At 47.3% G+C, this 19,511-nt stretch overlaps 1 protein-coding gene across 20 annotated transcripts in view; it reads right to left on the minus strand.

Annotated features, from left to right (window-relative positions):
- DMBT1 (deleted in malignant brain tumors 1) overlaps nt 1-19,511 on the minus strand; it is a 92,347-nt gene that overhangs the window by 40,641 nt on the left and 32,195 nt on the right. For 19 of the 20 annotated variants that reach the window (XM_041742098.1, XM_041742092.1, XM_041742046.1 and 16 more), the window contains 12 exons: nt 19,054-19,083; nt 18,426-18,458; nt 17,474-17,503; nt 13,263-13,586; nt 12,802-12,831; nt 11,248-11,571; nt 10,780-10,809; nt 9,907-9,939; nt 7,212-7,535; nt 6,744-6,773; nt 5,871-5,903; nt 3,177-3,500 (listed from right to left, as the gene is read on the minus strand). In XM_041742098.1, the coding sequence (XP_041598032.1) occupies nt 3,177-3,500; nt 5,871-5,903; nt 6,744-6,773; nt 7,212-7,535; nt 9,907-9,939; nt 10,780-10,809; nt 11,248-11,571; nt 12,802-12,831; nt 13,263-13,586; nt 17,474-17,503; nt 18,426-18,458; nt 19,054-19,083 (1,545 nt within the window). The remainder of the gene's footprint in view (nt 1-3,176; nt 3,501-5,870; nt 5,904-6,743; nt 6,774-7,211; nt 7,536-9,906; nt 9,940-10,779; nt 10,810-11,247; nt 11,572-12,801; nt 12,832-13,262; nt 13,587-17,473; nt 17,504-18,425; nt 18,459-19,053; nt 19,084-19,511) is intronic. The other variant, XM_041741981.1, reaches the window with a different exon arrangement.

Genomic DNA, 19,511 nt, shown 5'->3' on the forward strand with positions numbered 1-19,511 from the left:
GCCTGTGTAACTGGGGTCTAGCTAACTCGTTGGAGTCCATAAGTGTGTAATGAGATGAAAGGCAGCTGATTAAAATGATGGGAAGAAATATTCAAGGACAGCCTCAAGTGGCCATTTCAGTTCTTAAGAGTGAAGAAATAGCCATTCCAGGGTGAAAAATTTACTTGTAAAGAGTAGATGAGTTGTGTTATTATCCATTTACTGTCTGCCTCCTTTCTCTAGAGCTTTTGAGATTCCCCTGATACATAAAAGTCTACATTCGATTCTTTGAAGAATACCTTGTTCGATCTCGAAAAGCAGGGCAAGTAGCTCTCCTTATTGAAACAAAGTTATCCACAAAGCCTGAAGGATAAAAAGGCTGCACATCTTGAGGGAAAGGCAGGCTGTGTGTGTGCGTGCATCTTGGGTGCAGTGTATGGTGGGGCAGATCTGAGTAGGTTACATGCACAAGTTCAAGCGGCCTGTGCATTTACAGGCCTCTACTGCATGGCCAGCCTGTCTGGGGATGATAACCCCGGGTCCTGAAGTGGAAACATAAGATACCTACCACGACTGGTTGTAGATACAGGGCGCCACCAATCTAGAAAGAAAATGAAGTAATTTTAGGACTTTACTGGATAACTTTTCATTCTGTGCTCGTTAGATGGTAAGGAAAGGTCAATTCTATGCCTTCCTGATGTACTTCTCAGAGTCTGGACAATTCCACTTTACACTGTGAATGGCCCAGATGGCCTGGAGTATGGCGCTAGTAGTTCCCAACATACTCGGCACTGACTATTTCCACCGTGGGGTAGAGAACATGTTGGGGATGACTCTCCCAACAGGAAAGAATTCTGGAACACACAAGCACTGGAAGGAGTCCTGTTGGTGCCTATTTCTCAGATGCTCCCAATTCTGACTTGAATATTTACTTTCATCTGAAATGAAGAGAGGGGACCAACAGCATTTCCACTGTAAAATCTCTAGTCAAAACCGGGCAACACATCTACTTTGGAGTGAGCACAGTGGAGGTCCATGGAGAAGGGCCTGGGAGCGCTTGCAAGCATATGTTCTCATGTTAGCCCACACTCGGAATGTAGAAATTTGTTAGCAATTTTTTTGAATTCGTCTTTCCACTAATATGGTACAAGACCTTTCTTCCTCTTTGACCTCCCAGTGGTGACTCAGTGCTTGTGCCCCATCTGTCTTTGGAGGGGCCGCACTGAGATAGTATGGAAGTGCTGAATCACGATATTGTACACCTGAAATGAATATGCCACTGTAGGTCCTACATTGGAATTAAAATTAAATAAATACTTAAAAGTAGTTTTAAAAAGTTTTAGAATCACAACAGGCCTCTTATCAGCAACTGTGTAGATCTAAAATAAGAAGTGACATCTTTCAATTGCTCATAGAAAATAATGTGTCAACCTAGAATTCTGTCCCCTGTGAAAATAGTTTTTGAAATGAAGGGCAAAATAATGACTTTTTCAGACAAAACGGGCCTTGAGGATTGATTATCAGCAGACCTGTACTATAAAAAATGACAAAGGACAGTCTTAAAGCAGAACAAATAAGAGGGTGAGAGAAATACAGGTTTACATAAAGAAATGAAGATTTCCAGGAATAGTTGATGTGCAGGGCAATATAAATTTAATATTTAATCACTTTAAAAATTGACCTTTTAAGGCAAATATAGTTCTAAGGTATTGTGTTTGTAGCACATGTGAAGCTAAATGTATTATGGCAATAGAACAAAAGATATGCAAGAACAGTTGGGAGAATGCTGTCTTCAGGTTGTTATATGTAATGTATCATGGTATTATTTGAAAGTAAATATATCATAGCCAAATTGCTGAAAATCCAAGGAATCACAAAGGCAGACAGGGAAAAAGGACAGCATATAGAGAGAAACAAAATAAGGTAGAGCAATTTAAAAGCAAGGAATTAGAAACATAAACTTCACATATCATTTGAGGTAGCATGTAGTGGGTGTGACCATGAAGACCCCATAGATAAATTCATGAGTATTGGTCTTATTCTGGTTCTCCAGATGGATCATGGCTTCATGGGTGTTGGTGTACCGGTGTTTGGTCTACTATGCTCCATAGGTTTGCCAGAAATGTAAACACATTGTTTTGTATGTATTAAATATTCAAAGTTTTGAAGCCATTTAATGTCATGTCTTCCACCAAGAAAATGTAGTCTGTATCCAGAAAAGTAGGTTCTGAGGTGAAGAGTGATTCTACCTGCTGAAAAAAAAAATACCCTGAATTCCCTGTCTTAGGCTGCAAGCTTCTGGTTACAGATTCATTAAAGGTAGTCCTAACATTGGTGACTTTTAAAAATCAAGTGTCCTTGGGACTGGAAGTGACAGTGTCTTTGGTGATGCTCTAAAAAACTATGTGCAGTTTTCAGTAAATTATCAGTTGTGTCTAACACCGAGCGCTCATCACATCATGTGATCCAAAATTAATGATGTACTATATGTTGGCCAATTAAATTTAAATAAAAAAAATAATAGGAAAAAAAACCGGGCAACAGAAAGGGGTGGGGGACCCAGATGGGCCTGGACCCTCAACGAATTAGGAGACAAGGATCTGGGGACTCAGCTGGTGGTAACCGTAGGGAATACCAGGGTCTCACAAGGGAAGACCCTGGGGCTCTTTTTCACTTCTACAAACACGAGAGTTGAATTCCAGACAAGAAACGTGCTGGGCTGGGCACAGCTACTCACCTGTCGTAGTAGGAGGAACTCCTGTAGATGCTGCAAAGAAAGAGAACACAACATCAGAATGATGTGCAGAAAGAAGCTTCCCAGGCTCAGGACAAACAGAAATTCTGAAGGTCCGTCCGCACTAGCACAAGAAAGACTTTCTGGGAGCGGTCATGGGGGCAGAGCTGTAAACTACACCTCAGGGGCAGGATTTCACAAAGAACAGTATTGAAGGATTTGAACTCAAAAGCTTTATGCCCTCTCACACTCAGTTGCTCTGTGGGTTTCCTTAAAGAAGGTGCTGAGGTCCATACCTCAACCTGAGGTACGCCAGGATGACAGGTGATGCAGGTTCCTGTCAAGCTATGAGGGAAACCCCTGCCCTTCGGTGAAATCAGGAAGATGATAGAACATTGAAAGGAATAGTTTGTCTAGACAAATTAACAAACAAAACCAGAGGGCAAATTTCGTGAGGACCCACCTGAGCAGATGACACTTGCGTCCTCAGAGTGCCTGCAGTTGTGCGAGTTCCAGCCATTGTGGCTGCAGCTCCACAGATAAGACTCGTGCCCGGAGCAGCGCACATCGTCTAGCACAATGGGGCCCGAGCCCTGACCAAAGCGGGCATTTCCTGGGGCCGAGGTGGCCCAGCCACAGCCCAGCTGCCTGCAGACCACGTTGCCATCATTGGTGTCCCAGCTGTCGTCGCACACGGTGCCCCACGAGCCTCTGTACAGGACCTCCACACGGCCCTGACACCGGTCACCTCCATTCACCAGCCTCAGGGCCAACCCGGAATCGGTCCCTACCAGGAGACAGGAAAATTGTCTTTCACTGTGTTCTCGAACGAAGAACTCCTTCATTCTCAGGGCAGGGTAATTCTTTCCGGGCCCAGGTGCCCTGGGTATGATTAATGTTCACCAGCAACGGGACCCTCTGAAACCTTCTCATCATCAGTCCAACTCAAGGGGCCACTTGATGCCACCCGTGAGGGTCAATTGACTTAGGAGTGTCCACTGTTGGTTCCCCAAAAATTACGATTTGAATTCTTGAGCCTAGCCCTGCCATGCTGTGGGGGAAGGCAGAAACCAGTAGCCTGATCTATGCCACTGAGACTGCTTTGAACACAAGCTTTATGCCCAGAGAAACGGCCCTGCTGCCCCAAGGTGCTGTCCTAGGTTCTAGCGTTCAGAGTGTCTATCTTCACCCCACTGTGGTATATCACAGACTCTGTTCCAGGCCCCAAAGCTTGTTCTGTAGGATCCTTTGTTGATGTTGACTTGCTCCTGTTCTCTCAAGGCCCAAACATCTACTGAATCTAACAATCCTCATTCATGACAACAGGCAGGAGTACCTGTCACGGTCATGTTGCTCTGCATTCTTAGAGCTACCCAGGCCTCCTGGAGACAGAAAGCCAACAAAACTTGCCTCATTAGGTCAGCTTGTGGGAAGGCCTTTTGGCACACTTAGCACTGTAGCAGACATCATGATTCCTCAGTGTCCCCCGGACCCTGCCTTCTCTACCCATGAGCAGGTCTAGGGCACTGACCATATGTGATACTCAGGCCTTCAAGCTTCTATAAAATGAGGTCCCAACTCTTCACAGAAGATGGATAGATGTGACGAGCCCAAGAATAGATGCCCACCATCAGTAGTCATGATGGAAATGCAAATCCTAACCAAAGCAAGAAAGTACGTCTGCTTATTGTATCACAACAGTAAATGAGACAAAACAAGAAGTGTTGATGAGGATACAGAGACAGTAAAATCCTCAGATGCTGTTGGACTTGTGCCCAGAGCAGCCCACGTTGTCCAGGAAAATCGGGCCCTAGCCCTGACCAAAGCAGGCATTTCCAGGGTCCAAAGTGGGCCAGCCATAGCCCAGCCACCTGCAGACCACGTTGGCATCTTGGTGTGCCAGCTGTTTTTGCACATGGTGCCCCACGAGCCTCTGTACAGGACCTTTCCTGGCACTGACACCGGTCACCTCTGTTCACCGGCCTCCGGGCCGATCCCAAGGAAAAAATGGGAAAATCTGAAACCCACACCTATTTAAGAGCTGCCTGTTAGAGACTCAGTGACTGGGAACCACAAAATGTGCCCACAAGTCCTTAAGGAGCAATGATTCACCACGAATGGAGAGAAAACGGATGGTTGAGAAGAAGAGAAACATTCCAAGTGGGGTGCCCAAAGACTTAAATGGCTCGATAGTTGATATGGTTGGAACAGTTAGTAGAAAGAAACACAAGTCAGATACAAAGCGAATTGGTGTCGCAACAGAATCAAAGGTCAAAGAACATCATGCTATATCTCCCCAGAGCAGGCCTCCATGAGCTCCTGAGTAGACGGGGCCAGGCCTGCCGAATCCCTCAGTCCTGAGGGAGCCTAACACTTGTCCTGTCGGCCATTGTCTGTCTTTATGTGGCTGGGGACGGAGGTTCCGGCAGTTTGAATATCACTGCCAGGCTCAAAGAGGCCACCAAGTCATTGCACTGTCTCCATGTGGGAACTGCAAGAATGAGTGTGGACACAGCTGAACATAACTCCAAGTCCACCAGCTCAGGTGCAATGCTCTCACTCTTTGCAAGGCAAAAGTGACTAGTGCCCTAGTGCCCTAGTGCAGGAGGTCAGCCTGTGCAACTGGGGTCTAGCTAACTCGTTGGAGTCCATAAGTGTGTAATGAGATCACAGGCAGCCGATTAATATGATGGGAAGAAATATTCAAGGACGGCCTCAAGTGGCCATTTCAGTTCTTAAGAGTGAAGAAATAGCCATTCTAGGATGGAAAATTTACTTGTAAAGAGTAGATGAGTTGTGTTATTATCCATTTACTGTCTGCCTCCCTTCTCTCAGAGCTTTTGAGATTCCTCGAGATACAGAAGTCTACATTCGATTCTTTGAAGAATGCCTTGTTCAATCTAGACAAGCAGGGCAAGTAGCTCTCCTTATGAAACAAAGTTTTTCACGAAGCCTGAAGGATAAAAAGGCTGCACGTCTTGAGGGAAAGGCAGGCTGTGTGTGTGCGTGCATCTTGGGTGCAGTGTATGGTGGGGCAGATCTGAGTAGGTTACATGCACAAGTTCAAGCGGCCTGTGCATTTACAGGCCTCGACTGCATGGCCAGCCTGTCTGGGGATGATAACTCCGTGTCCTGAGTGGAAACATAGGATACCTACCACGAGTGGTTGTAGATACAGGGCGCCACCAATCTAGAAAGAAAATGAAGTAGTTTTAGGACTTTACTGGATAACTTTTCATTCTGTGCTCATTAGTTGGTAAGGAAAGGTCAATTCTATGCCTTCCTGATGTACTTCTCAGAGTCTGGACAATTCCACTTTACACTGTGAATGGCCGAGATGGCCTGGAGTATGGCGCTAGTAGTTCCCAATATACTCGGCACTGACTATCTGAACCATGGAGTAGAGAACACTTTGGGGATGACTCTCCCAACAGGAAAGAATTCTGCAACACACAAGCACTGGAAGGAGTTCTGCTGGTGCCTATTTCTCAAATGCTCCCAATTCTGAATTGAATATTTACTTTCTTTTATTTATAATTTATTTTTTATTGGTGTTCACTTTGCCAACATATAGAATAACACCCATTGCTCATCCTGTCAGAGCCCACCTCAGTGCCCATCACCCAGTCTCCCCCATCCCCCACCCACCTCCCCTTCTACCACCCCTAGTTCCTTTACCTCAGTTAGGAGTCTTTCATGTTCTGTCTCCCTTTCTGATATTTCCCACTTATTTTTTCTCCTTTTACCTTATTCCCCTTCACTACTTTCAACTGAATTGAAGAGAGGGGACCAACAGCATTTCCACTGTAAAATCTCTAATCAAAACCGGGCAACAGAAGGGGTGGGGGATCCAGATGGGCCTGGAGTTTCAACTAAGTAGGAGTCAATGTTCTGGGGATTCAGCTGCTGGTCATGGTAGCAAACACCAGAGTTCCGCAAGAGAAGAGAAGAGAAGAGTTCTCTTTCAATCTAGAAATACAAGAGTTGAATTCCAGACAAGATACATGCTGGGCTGGGCACAGCTACTCACCTGTCGTAGTAGGAGGGATTCCTGTAGATGCTGCAAAGAAAGAGGACACATCATCAGTCTCCGTGAACAATGTGCAGAAAGAAGCTTCCCAGGTTCAGGACAAACAGAAATTCTGAAGGACCGTCCTCACTAGCACAAGAAAGACTTTCTGGGAGTGGTCCTGGGGGCAGAGCTGTAAACTACACCTCAGGGGCAGGATTTCACAAAAAACAGTGTTGAAGGATTTGAACTCAAAAGTTATATGCCCTCTCACACTCAGTTGCTCTGTGGGTTTCCTTAAAGAAGGTGCTGAGGTCCATACCTCAACCTGAGGTACGCCAGGATGACGGGTGATGCAGGTTCCTATCAAGCTATGAGGGAAACCCCTGCCCTTCGGTGAAATCAGGAAGATGATAGAACATTGAAAGGAATAGTTTGTCTAGACAAATTAACAAACAAAACCAGAGGGCAAATTTCGTGAGGACCCACCTGAGCAGATGACACTTGCGTCCTCAGAGTGCCTGCAGTTGTGCGAGTTCCAGCCATTGTGGCTGCAGCTCCACAGATAAGACTCGTGCCCAGAGCAGCGCACATCGTCTAGCACAATGGGGCCCGAGCCCTGACCAAAGCGGGCATTTCCTGGGGCCGAGGTGGCCCAGCCACAGCCCAGCTGCCTGCAGACCACGTTGCCATCATTGGTGTCCCAGCTGTCGTCGCACACGGTGCCCCACGAGCCTCTGTACAGGACCTCCACGCGGCCCTCACACCGGTCACCTCCATTCACCAGCCTCAGGGCCAACCCGGAATCGGTCCCTACCAGGAGACAGGAAAATTGTCTTTCTCTGTGTTCTCGAACGAAGAACTCCTTCATTCTCAGGGCAGGGTAATTCTTTCCGGGCCCAGGTGCCCTGGGTATGATTAATGTTCCCCAGCAACGGGACCCTCTGAAACGTTCTCATCATCAGTCCAACTCAAGGGGCCACTTGATGCTACCTGTGAGTGTCAATTGACTTAGGAGTATTCACTGTTCGTTCCCCAAAAATTAGGATTTGAATCCTTGAGTCTGGCCCTGCCCTGTGTGGGGGAAAGTCAGTAACCAGTAGCCTGATCTATGCCACTGAGACTGCTTTGAACACAAGCTTTATGCCCAGAGAAACGGCCCTGCTGCCCCAAGGTGCTGTCCTGGGTTCTAGCTTCAGAGTGTCTATCTTCACCCCACTGTGGTATATCACAGACTCTGTTCCAGGCCCCAAAGCTTGTTCTGTAGGATCCTTTGTTGATGTTGACTTGCTCCTGTTCTCTCAAGGCCCAAACATCTACTGAATCTAACAATCCTCATTCATGACAACAGGCAGGAGTACCTGTCACGGTCATGTTGCTCTGCATTCTTAGAGCTACCCAGGCCTCCTGGAGACAGAAAGCCAACAAAACTTGGAAGCATTGGGTCAGCTTGTGGGTAGGCCTTTTGGCACACTTAGCACCATAGCAGACATCATGATTCCTCAGTGTCCCCCGGACTCTGACTTCTCTACCCATGAGCAGGTCTAGGGCACTGACCATATGTGATACTCAGGCCTTCAAGCTTCTATAAAATGAGGTCCCAACTCTTCACAGAAGATGGATAGATGTGACGAGCCCAAGAATAGAGGCCCACTATCAGTAGTCATGATGGAAATGCAAATCCTAACCAAAGCAAGAACATACACCTGCTTATTGTATCACGACAGTAAATGAGACAAATGAAGAAGTGTTGATGAGGATGCAGAGACAGTAAAATCCTAAGATGCTGTTGGACTTGTGCCCAGAGCAGCCCACGTCGTCCAGGAAAATCGGGCCCGAGCCCTGACCAAAGCCGGCATTTCCAGGGGCCAAAGTGGGCCAGCCACAGCCTAGCCACCTGCAGACCACGTTGGCATCTTGGTGTGCCAGCTGTTTTTGCACACGGTGCCCCACGAGCCTCTGTAAAGGACCTTTCGTGGCACTGACACCGGTCACCTCCGTTCACCAGCCTCAGGGCCGATCCCAAGGGAAAAAAATGGGAAAATTTGAATCCCACACCTACTTAAGACCTGCCTGTTAGAGACTCAGTGACTGGGAACCACAAAATGTGCCCACAAGTCCTTAAGGAGCAATGATTCACCACGAATGGAGAGAAAACGGATGGTTGAGAAGAAGAGAAACATTCCAAGTGGGGTGCCCAAAGACTTAAATGGCTGGATGGTTGATATGGTTGGAACAGTTAGTAGAAAGAAACACAAGTCAGATACAAAGCGAATTGGTGTCGCAACAGAATCAAAGGTCAAAGAACATCATGCTATATATCCTCAGAGCAGGCCTCCATGAGCTCCAGAGTAGACAGACCCAGGCCTGCCAAATCCCTCAGTCCTGAGGGAGCCTAACACTTGTCCTACCGCCATTGTCTGTCTTTATGTGGCTGGGGACGGAGGTTCCGGCAGTTTGAATATCACTGCCAGGCTCAAAGAGGCCACCAAGTCATTGCACTGTCTCCATGTGGGAACTGCAAGAATGAGTGTGGACACAGCTGAACATAACTCCAAGTCCACCAGCTCAGGTGCAATGCTCTCACTCTTTGCAAGGCAAAAGTGACTAGTGCCCTAGTGCCCTAGTGCAGGAGGTCAGCCTGTGCAACTGGGGTCTAGCTAACTCGTTGGAGTCCATAAGTGTGTAATGAGATCACAGGCAGCCGATTAATATGATGGGAAGAAATATTCAAGGACAGCCTCAAGTGGCCATTTCAGTTCTTAAGAGTGAAGAAATAGCCATTCTAGGATGGAAAATTTACTTGTAAAGAGTAGATGAGTTGTGTTATTATCCATTTACTGTCTGCCTCCCTTCTCTCAGAGCTTTTGAGATTCCTCGAGATATAGAAGTCTACATTCGATTCTTTGAAGAATGCCTTGTTCAATCTAGACAAGCAGGGCAAGTAGCTCTCCTTATGGAACAAAGTTTTCCACGAAGCCTGAAGGATAAAAAGGCTGCACGTCTTGAGGGAAAGGCAGGCTGTGTGTGTGCGTGCATCTTGGGTGCAGTGTATGGTGGGGCAGATCTGCATAGGTTACATGCACAAGTTCAAGCGGCCTGTGCATTTACAGGCCTCTACTGCATGGCCAGCCTGTCTGGGGATGATAACTCCGTGTCCTGAGTGGAAACATGGGATACCTACCACGAGTGGTTGTAGATACAGGGCGCCACCAATCTAGAAAGAAAATGAAGTAATTTTAGGACTTTACTGGGTAACTCTTCGTTCTGTGCTCGTTAGTTGGTAGGAAAGGTCAATTCTATGCCTTCCTGATGTACTTCTCAGAGTCTGGACAATTCCACTTTACACTGTGAATGGCCCAGATGGCCTGGAGTATGGCGCTAGTAGTTCCCAACATACTCGGCACTGACTATCTGAACCATGGAGTAGAGAACACTTTGGGGATGACTCTCCCAACAGGAAAGAATTCTGGAACACACAAGCACTGGAAGGAGTCCTGTTGGTGCCTATTTCTCAAATGCTCCATATTCTGAATTGAATATTTACTTTCTTTTTTTTTATAAATTTATTTTTTATGGTGTTCAATTTGCCAACCTATAGAATAACACCCAGTGCTCATCCTGTCAGAGCCCACCTCAGTGCCCGTCACCCAGTCTCTGCCATCCCCTACCCACCTCCCCTTCTATCAGCCCTAGTTCGTTTCCCACAGTTAGGAGTCATTCATGTTCTATCTCCCTTTCTGATATTTCCCACTTATTTTTTCTCCTTTCACCTTATTCCCCTTCACTACTTTCATCTGAATTGAAGAGAGGGGACCAACAGCATTTCCACTGTAAAATCTCTAATCAAAACCGGGCAACAGAAGGGGTGGGGGATCCAGATGGGCCTGGAGTTTCAACTAAGTAGGAGTCAATGTTCTGGGGATTCAGCTGCTGGTCATGGTAGCAAGCACCAGAGTCCCGCAAGAGAAGAGAAGAGAAGAGTTCTCCTTCAATCTAGAAATACGAGAGTTGAATTCCAGACAAGATACATGCTGGGCTGGGCACAGCTGCTCACCTGGCGTAGTAGGAGGGATTCCTGTAGATGCTGCAAAGAAAGAGGACACATTATCAGTCTCCGTGAACAATGTGCAGAAAGAAGCTTCCCAGGTTCAGGACAAACAGAAATTCTGAAGGTCCGTCCTCACTAGCACAAGAAAGACTTTCTGGGAGCGGTCATGGGGGCAGAGCTGTAAACTACACCTCAGGGGCAGGATTTCACAAAGAACAGTGTTGAAGGATTTGAACTCAAAAGCTTTATGCCCTCTCACACTCAGTTGCTCTGTGGGTTTCCTTAAAGAAGGTGCTGAGGTCCATACCTCAACCTGAGGTACGCCAGGATGACGGGTGATGCAGGTTCCTGTCAAGCTATGAGGGAAACCCCTGCCCTTCGGTGAAATCAGGAAGATGATAGAACATTGAAAGGAATAGTTTGTCTAGACAAATTAACAAACAAAACCAGAGGGCAAATTTCGTGAGGACCCACCTGAGCAGATGACACTTGCGTCCTCAGAGTGCCTGCAGTTGTGCGAGTTCCAGCCATTGTGGCTGCAGCTCCACAGATAAGACTCGTGCCCGGAGCAGCGCACATCGTCTAGCACAATGGGGCCCGAGCCCTGACCAAAGCGGGCATTTCCTGGGGCCGAGGTGGCCCAGCCACAGCCCAGCTGCCTGCAGACCACGTTGCCATCATTGGTGTCCCAGCTGTCGTCGCACACGGTGCCCCACGAGCCTCTGTACAGGACCTCCACGCGGCCCTCACACCGGTCACCTCCGTTCACCAGCCTCAGGGCCAACCCCGAGTCGGTCCCTACCAGGAGACAGGAAAATTGTCTTTCTCTGTGTTCTCGAACGAAGAACTCCTGCATTCTCAGGGCAGGGTAATTCTTTCAGGGCCCAGGTGCCCTGGGTATGATTAATGTTCCCCAGCAACGGGACCCTCTGAAACCTTCTCATCATCAGTCCAACTCAAGGGGCCACTTGATGCCACCCGTGAGTGTCAATTGACTTAGGAGTGTCCACTGTTGGTTGACCACAAACTTAGGATTTGAATTCTTGAGCCTGGCCCTGCCCTGCCATGGGGGAAAGTCAGTAACCAGTAGCCTGATCTATGCCACTGAGACTGCTTTGAACACAAGCTTTATGCCCAGAGAAACGGCCCTGCTGCCCCAAGGTGCTGTCCTGGGTTCTAGCTTCAGAGTGTCTATCTTCACCCCACTGTGGTATATCACAGACTCTGTTCCAGGCCCCAAAGCTTGTTCTGTAGGATCCTTTGTTGATGTTGACTTGCTCCTGTTCTCTCAAGGCCCAGACATCTGCTGAATCTAACAATCCTCATTCATGACAACAGGCAGGAGTACCTGTCACGGTCATGTTGCTCTGCATTCTTAGAGCTACCCAGGCCTCCTGGAGACAGAAAGCCAAAAAAACTTGGCAGGATTGGGTCAGCTTGTGGGTAGGCCTTTTTGCACACTTAGCACCATAGCAGACATCATGATTCCTCAGTGTCCCCCGGACCCTGCCTTCTCTATCCATGAGCAGGTCTAGGGCACTGACCATATGTGATACTCAGGCCTCCAAGCTTCTATAAAATGAGGTCCCATCTCTTCACAGAAGATGGATAGATGTGACGCGCCCAAGAATTTATGCTCACCATCAGTAGTCATGATGGAAATGCAAATCCTAACCAAAGCAAGATAGTACTCCTGACCACTGGTAGGAGTTCTGTTGGTGCATATTTCTCAAAGGATCCCAATTCTGACTTGAATATTTAGTGTCATCTGAAATGAAGAGAGGGGACCAAGAACCTCCCACTGCAGACTTATTAACTAACTCTGGCAGCAGAGAGGGGCAGAGGATCCATATGGGCCAGTGTCTCAACTCAGTAGGAGCCAACTTCTTGGGTCTAACTCCCGTGTGGATCACAGTAGCAAAAAATAGAATCCTCCAAGAGAAGAGCCTAGTCCTCTCTTCCGACTTCTAGAAACATCAGAGTTGAATTCCAGACATTAATCATGCTGGTCTGGGTATAGCTACTCACCTGTTGTAGTAGGAGGGATTCCTGTAGATGCTGCAAAGAAAGAGGACACATCATCAGTCTGTGTGAATGATGTGCAGGTGAAGCCTCTTAGGTCCAGACAAACTGAAATGCTGAGGGACTGTCCCCACTAGAACTAAGAAAGACTTTCTGGGGGTTGTCCTGAGGAGCAGAGTTATAAAATATCTTCAGGCGCTGGATTCCTCAAAAAACAGTGTTGCAGGAATTTGATGTAGAAACCTGTATGTTCATCCACACATGGCTACTCCATGGGCACTTTAAGTAGATACTGTGGTCCTCCCATTAAACTGAGGTACACCAGGATGATGCAGGTTCCTGTCAAGCTATGAGGGAAACCCCTGCCCTTCAGTGATGCTCAGTAATATGAGAGAAGAGGGAAAGAAAGGAGTTTTTCCTAGAAAAAAAATAACACACAGGAGAAGGCCAATATCATGAAGACCCACCTGAGCAGATGACACTTGCGTCCTCAGAGTGCCTGCAGTTGTGCGAGTTCCAGCCATTGTGGCTGCAGCTCCACAGATAAGACTCGTGCCCGGAGCAGCGCACATCGTCTAGCACAATGGGGCCCGAGCCCTGACCAAAGCGGGCATTTCCTGGGGCCGAGGTGGCCCAGCCACAGCCCAGCTGCCTGCAGACCACGTTGGCATCATTGGTGTCCCAGCTGTCGTCGCACACGGTGCCCCACGAGCCTCTGTACAGGACCTCCACACGGCCCTGACACCGGTCACCTCCGTTCACCAGCCTCAGGGCCAACCCCGAATCGGTCCCTACCAGGAGACAGGAAGATTGTCTTTCTCTGTGTTCTCGAACGAGGAACTCCTGCCTTCTGAGTGCAGGATAATTTCTTCCAGGGGCCCGTGCTGTGGGTTCAATTAATGTTTCCTAGCAACAGGACACTCTGAGTCTTGTTCATCATCATCATCCTCAAGGGGCTATTTGATGGTACCTTTTAGTTCAGCTGACTTATGCATGTTACTACGTGTTGCACAAAATATCAGGAGATGAAATCCTGAGACTGGTCCCACGATGCAGGGGAGAATATAAGAAGCCAGTAGTCTGATACAGTAGCACAGAGACCACCCTGAACACCGTCTTCAGTCCCAGTAATTATTCTGGTCACCAAGAAGGAACTGTTCTAGGCCCTAGTGATCAGAGAGTCTACCTTCACTAGATGGTCCTATATTACAGACCTGAGGACTAGGCTTATTCTTAAGAATTCTTTTCTGCTGACCACTTGTGCTATTCTCCAAGCCCCAAGCTTGTACTAAAACTTAACAATCCTCCAATTATCAAGGAGATGGGCAATAGTAACTGTCACTCACTCAGTAGTGCACACATAGCACTGCCTAGAACTCTAGAGAGCAGAGTATTAATAAAACATGCTAGCAATAGGCCTCCTAGCAGGAGGGCATTTGTGAACTTCAGGAGACCACACATCACATTTCTTCAGTGTCCTTCTCCCAAGGACCCTGCCTTCTCTCCACCATGAGCTGGGCACGGGCACTGACCCTGGTCTGGTCCTCAGGATAGTAGGGGTCTATAAAATGAGGACTCCACTCTATAAAGAAGAAAGACACATGCAGCAACCAAGTGAACACACCTCCACCATTAGTATCCCTCCAGGAAATGAAAATCCTAAATACAGTGAATAAGGACCTCCCACCCACTAGATGACTACAATAGAAGAGACTGACGAAGATGTGGAGAAACCAGAACCCTCCAATGCTGCCAAACTAAATTGGTACAGCTGCTATGCTAAACATTTCTTTGTTTCCTCAGAACGGAAATATATAATCATCATGTGACTCGCAATTTCACTCCTAGATATTCACCCAGAGGAGTTGGAAATAGGTGTTTGACAAAATCATGTGCACAGAAGGTCCGGGAAGATGATTCAAGGTAGTCAGGGGTGGAAACACTCCACTTCATCTGCCCATGAACAGATTAATGGGATCATAATGTGGGTGGGGATACATGTTGCCAAAGTTTACACACTTCTTTGTGGTGAGTTCTGAGAAAAATCTGCTGGCTGAAAGAAGCCAGTCACAAAAGGCAACATGATGGCTACCTCCATTCGTAGGAAATGTTCAGAAAATGCAAATCTAGACAAAGAAGGCAACCGGGTGAGAGCTGGGGGAACACAGGTATGGGTTGCACTAGTTCAGGGCATGGGATAGTCATTAAAGTGATAAGAAATTCTGGAACCAATTAATTGATGCTTGTAGCAGTCAGTAGACTAAAAGGGGCTCATCTGCACAGTAAAATAGCAAATTTTATATTAGGAAAAATTGCACATCCTGATAGAGCACTAAAGTATTAATTATTTGGACTTTTCTCCAGTGCTGGGGCTCTGAATCCATGATCCCAGTCTCACTGGAGGGTGCACTTAGCATGAGTTGAAACACCTACTATCTCCAAGGAAGACAAGCAACCAGGCATAGGGACTGTTCAGGCCCTATCAGTTCCTCGATGCACATTACACTGTCGACTCAAACCCTGACACTGGACCAGAGGCCAGCTCAAGAGCAGAGGCCAACATGGGCTGCACGCATAGAGGGACAAGGCTCTGTGTGGGGGCTCAGGAAGCCAGGGCTGCACGCAGAGGTTATTAGGAAAGGGCAAAGTTCCAAAAAGGCAGTGTTCTCTTCATGTCTCTAATCTCTTGCACTGATTTTGTTGTAGACAAACTATCCTTTCTATGAAACACACCAGTCAAAACTTCTTTCCATGAGGTTCAAGTAGGGCCTAGAGCCAACTCCTCTCCATTTCCATGGGGGAATATGAAGGTGGGCATATGCACCCTGACCAGCCCATCAGACACAGGAACATGATTCTATTGAAGCAGGTATTGCCAAACACACTACCTAACGTCCTTACAGGAAATGTCACCCAGCCCTCTGGGCACAAGCAGACTCCTTCTCCTATGACACAGGGGCTTGGGGTTGGCAACTGCCTCTCACATTCAGAAAGCAAAGCAAGGGTGAAGCCCGTCCATATAAGAAACAGGAGGGAGAAGAAAATCTGGCGGCAGAGGGTCATGAAACATCCACACCTGAAGTTCCTGAAGGTACACCTGCTCTAAACATCTTAAATGTGAGTGACTTTGAAATAATAGTTCTCTGCTAGGATAAGAGAAGCCAAGATGGTTTCCTCTATAACTTACTGATACATCTCCAAACTGGAGGTTGGCTGATAATAATCACGTTTGGATAAAGGACGCCCCTCCCAGAGGACCAGGGGGTGAGGTCAGATGCCAAACTCAGGATTTCAGAATTTCACTGAAACCAGTTGAGTACTGGGAGAATTTGCATACTTTTCAGGATCTGCAGGATGCTTGCCCTAGGGAGTTGTATCCCACCAATCTTCAGAGAAACACAAAGCAGGATGAGAAAGGATTAGAAACTTCTGTATCCCAGTGTTCCTGGAGGTATATCTGATCTAAATATCTTACATGTGAGAGCCATTGAGTTGAGATCTCTGCTAGCTTTAGAGGAGCTGAACTGGGTTCTTGTCAATTGCAAACAAAAACGTCATGACTGACATATCCCCAAACTGGTAGGAGACTGGAAAAATAACTCTAGTGGCTAAAGGGAACCCCCACACACACCGGATGGGGAGGTGAGGTCAGACACTACACTCAACAATCTGGAGTTTCATCCAGTCTGGTTGACTATGGTGTGAATCTGGATACTTAGGCAGGCACTGAGGATGCTGACCATAGGGAGTTGTACACCACCGATATGCAGAGAAACACAAAGCAGGGTTAGAATGGTTGGAAATAGAACCAAGCGTGGCTTAAGTGATGAGTCAGTGGGACAGGGACAGTGGGTCTGGTGAGTTCTGCTAGCTGGAGGGGAAAGGGGGAATCATGAGAGTTTTTGGCAGGCAACATGACACTTGCACACCTGCATCCTGCTCCCTTCCACTTGGGGGGGGGCGGGCTGTGAGACCCTCCTGCTCTGCTACCTTTTCTGGTACAAAGACTTTGTGTACATCAGCCAGATCCCTCCACATCTCTCAGCCTGGCATGTCCCTTGTCCCTTAGAAACCTTTGCCACTTCTCTATCTTGACTCATAGATGACGCAGGAGATCCTCACAGGAATCTTGGAAGAAAGAGTCAGGAGCATTCAGGGTCAACATGGAGCCAGCTGTGTATCCCTGTATCTAGAGCACCTTCTTCTCATAGTGGTCTCAAATCCCTGGGGCTCTGTCCCTACCACTTTGGATATACACATTGGATAAGGATAAATCTGAGGGTGATGCAAATGCTGAACATTGGGAAGGATCCAGCTGCTCTGACGGCTTTCTATGAAGACATCAGTGCTCCCCATGGCTCATTCTCCTACTCTGCTGTCTCCCCAGACAGCATTTCATGTGAAATTCTTAGCATCAATGCCTAGTTCTCTGAATTGGTAGGCAACAGTCTCTTGGGATGCTGGGAAAGGATTAGATGAAAACTCATGGATGATGGGAAAATAGGGCCATTTGAATCCCATGTCTACATAAGAGCTGCCTATAGAGACTCAGTGAGTGGCAACCACAAAATGTGCCCACAAGGCCCTCAAGGAGCAATGGTTCACGCAAAATGGAGAGAAAGGGGATGGATGGGAAAGGAGAAAAGAAACATTCCAAATACGGTGGCCAAAGACCTACCTGGCTGGATGGTTGATTCGGTTGGAGTAGCTATGAGAAAGAAATACAAGTCAGACACAAAGCACATGGGTGTTGCAACGGAATCAAAGATCACAGAACATCATCGTATCTATCCGTCCTGAGATCAAGCCTCCATGTGCTCCTGAGTAGACAGAGCCATGGCCTGCCATAACCTCTCAGTCCTGTGGGAGCCTAATCCTATGTCCTACCGCCATTGTCTGCCTCAATGTGGCTGAGGACTAAAGATCCAGCAGGTTGAATATCACTGCCAGGCTCAAAACAGGCCACCAAAGTCATTGCACTATCTCCATGTGGGAACAGCAAGAATGAGTTTGGACACAGCCTGAAATAGCTCCAAGTCCACCAGCTCAGGGGCAATGGTCTCACTCTTTACAGGTAGTTTGGTCCTGGTAGGGGGTCAGGCTCAGCAACAGGGAACCAGCTAACTAGTTGGGGGTCTAGCTCTGTAATGAGATCAAAGGCAGCCAATTAAGTTGATGGGAAGAAAACATTCAAGGACATCCACAAGTGGCCATTTCAGTTCTTAGGCGTGAAGGAAAGCTGTTGAGCAATAGCCATTCCAGGATGGAAAATTTACTTGTAAAGGGTTGATTAGCTGTGAAATTATCCATTTACTGTCTGCCTCCCTTCTCTCAGAACTTTTGTGGTAACCCAAGTAATATCTTCGATTTCTTTAAAAACAGGGGAAGTAGATCTCCTTATTGAAACAAAAGTTACCCACGAGGCAGGAAGGATAAAAAGGCTCCATGTCTCAAGGGAGAGGCAGCCTGTGTGTGTGCATTTATCTTGGGTGCAGTGTATGGCGGGCCAGGTCTGTGTAGCTTACACGCACGAGGTCAAGCGGCCTGTGCATTTACAGGCCTCTACTACATGGACAGCCTATCTGGGGATGATAACCCCATGTCCTTAGATGGAAACATATGATACCTACCATGAGTGGTTGTAGATGAAGGGAGCCACCAATCTAAAAAGAAAATGAAGTAATTTCAGGACTTTAGTGGAAAAGTTTTCACTCTGTGCTCATTAGTTTGGTAAGGAAAGGTCAATTCTATCTTTTCCTGATGAACTTCTCAGAGTCTGGGCAATTCCACTTTATGCTGTGGATGGGCCAGATGGCCTGGAGTATGGCGCTAGTAATTCCCAGCATACTCGGCACTGAGTGGAATTTCCACTGTGTGGTAGAAAACACTTTAAGGATGCCTCTCTCAACATGAAGGAATTCAGGAACACACAAGCACTGGTAGGAGTTCTGTTGGTGTGTATTTCTCAGACGACCCCAATTCTGACTTGAGCATTTACTTTATCTGCTATGAACAGAGGGGATCAAAAGCTCTTCCACTACAGACTTATGAGTAAACCCTCAGAGCAGAGAGGGGCAGAGGATAGAGATGGGCCAGTTGTCTCAACTTAGGAGCCAACACCCTGGGGACTTAGTTGCTGGTCACTGTAGCAAATACCAGAGTCCTCCAAGGGAGAGCCTCGTCCTCTCTTCCAACTTCGAGAAACATGAGAGTCAAATATCAGACATGATTCATGCTGGGCTGGGTACAGCTACTCACCTGTCGTATTGGGAGGGTTTCCAGTAGATGCTGCAAAGTAAGAGGACACATCATCAGTCTCTGTGAACGATGTGCAGAAAGAAGCCTCTCAGGCTTCAGACAAACAGAAGTGCTGAGGGACTGTGCCCGCGACAACTAAGAAAGACTTGCTGGGAGTGGTCCTGAGGAGTAGAGCTGGTAAATGCCCTCAGGGGCAGGATCCCACAAGGAACAGTGTTGCAGGAATTGGGTCTCTAAACCATTATGCCCATTCAAACAGGACTCCTCCACCAGCACTTTAAAGAAGGTGCAATGATCCCCCTGAAAAACTGATGTACGTCAGGATGATGGGTGATGCAGCTTCCTCTCAAGCTATGGGAGAAAGCCCTGCCCTTCCATGACACTCAGGAATATGAAATAACAGTGAAAGAAATGAGTTTTATCTAGAAAAAATAACAAACAGAAACAGAGGGCCAGCA

Source organism: Vulpes lagopus, chromosome 2 (genome assembly GCF_018345385.1).
Source record: "Vulpes lagopus strain Blue_001 chromosome 2, ASM1834538v1, whole genome shotgun sequence".
Taxonomy (NCBI): Eukaryota; Metazoa; Chordata; class Mammalia; order Carnivora; family Canidae; genus Vulpes; species Vulpes lagopus.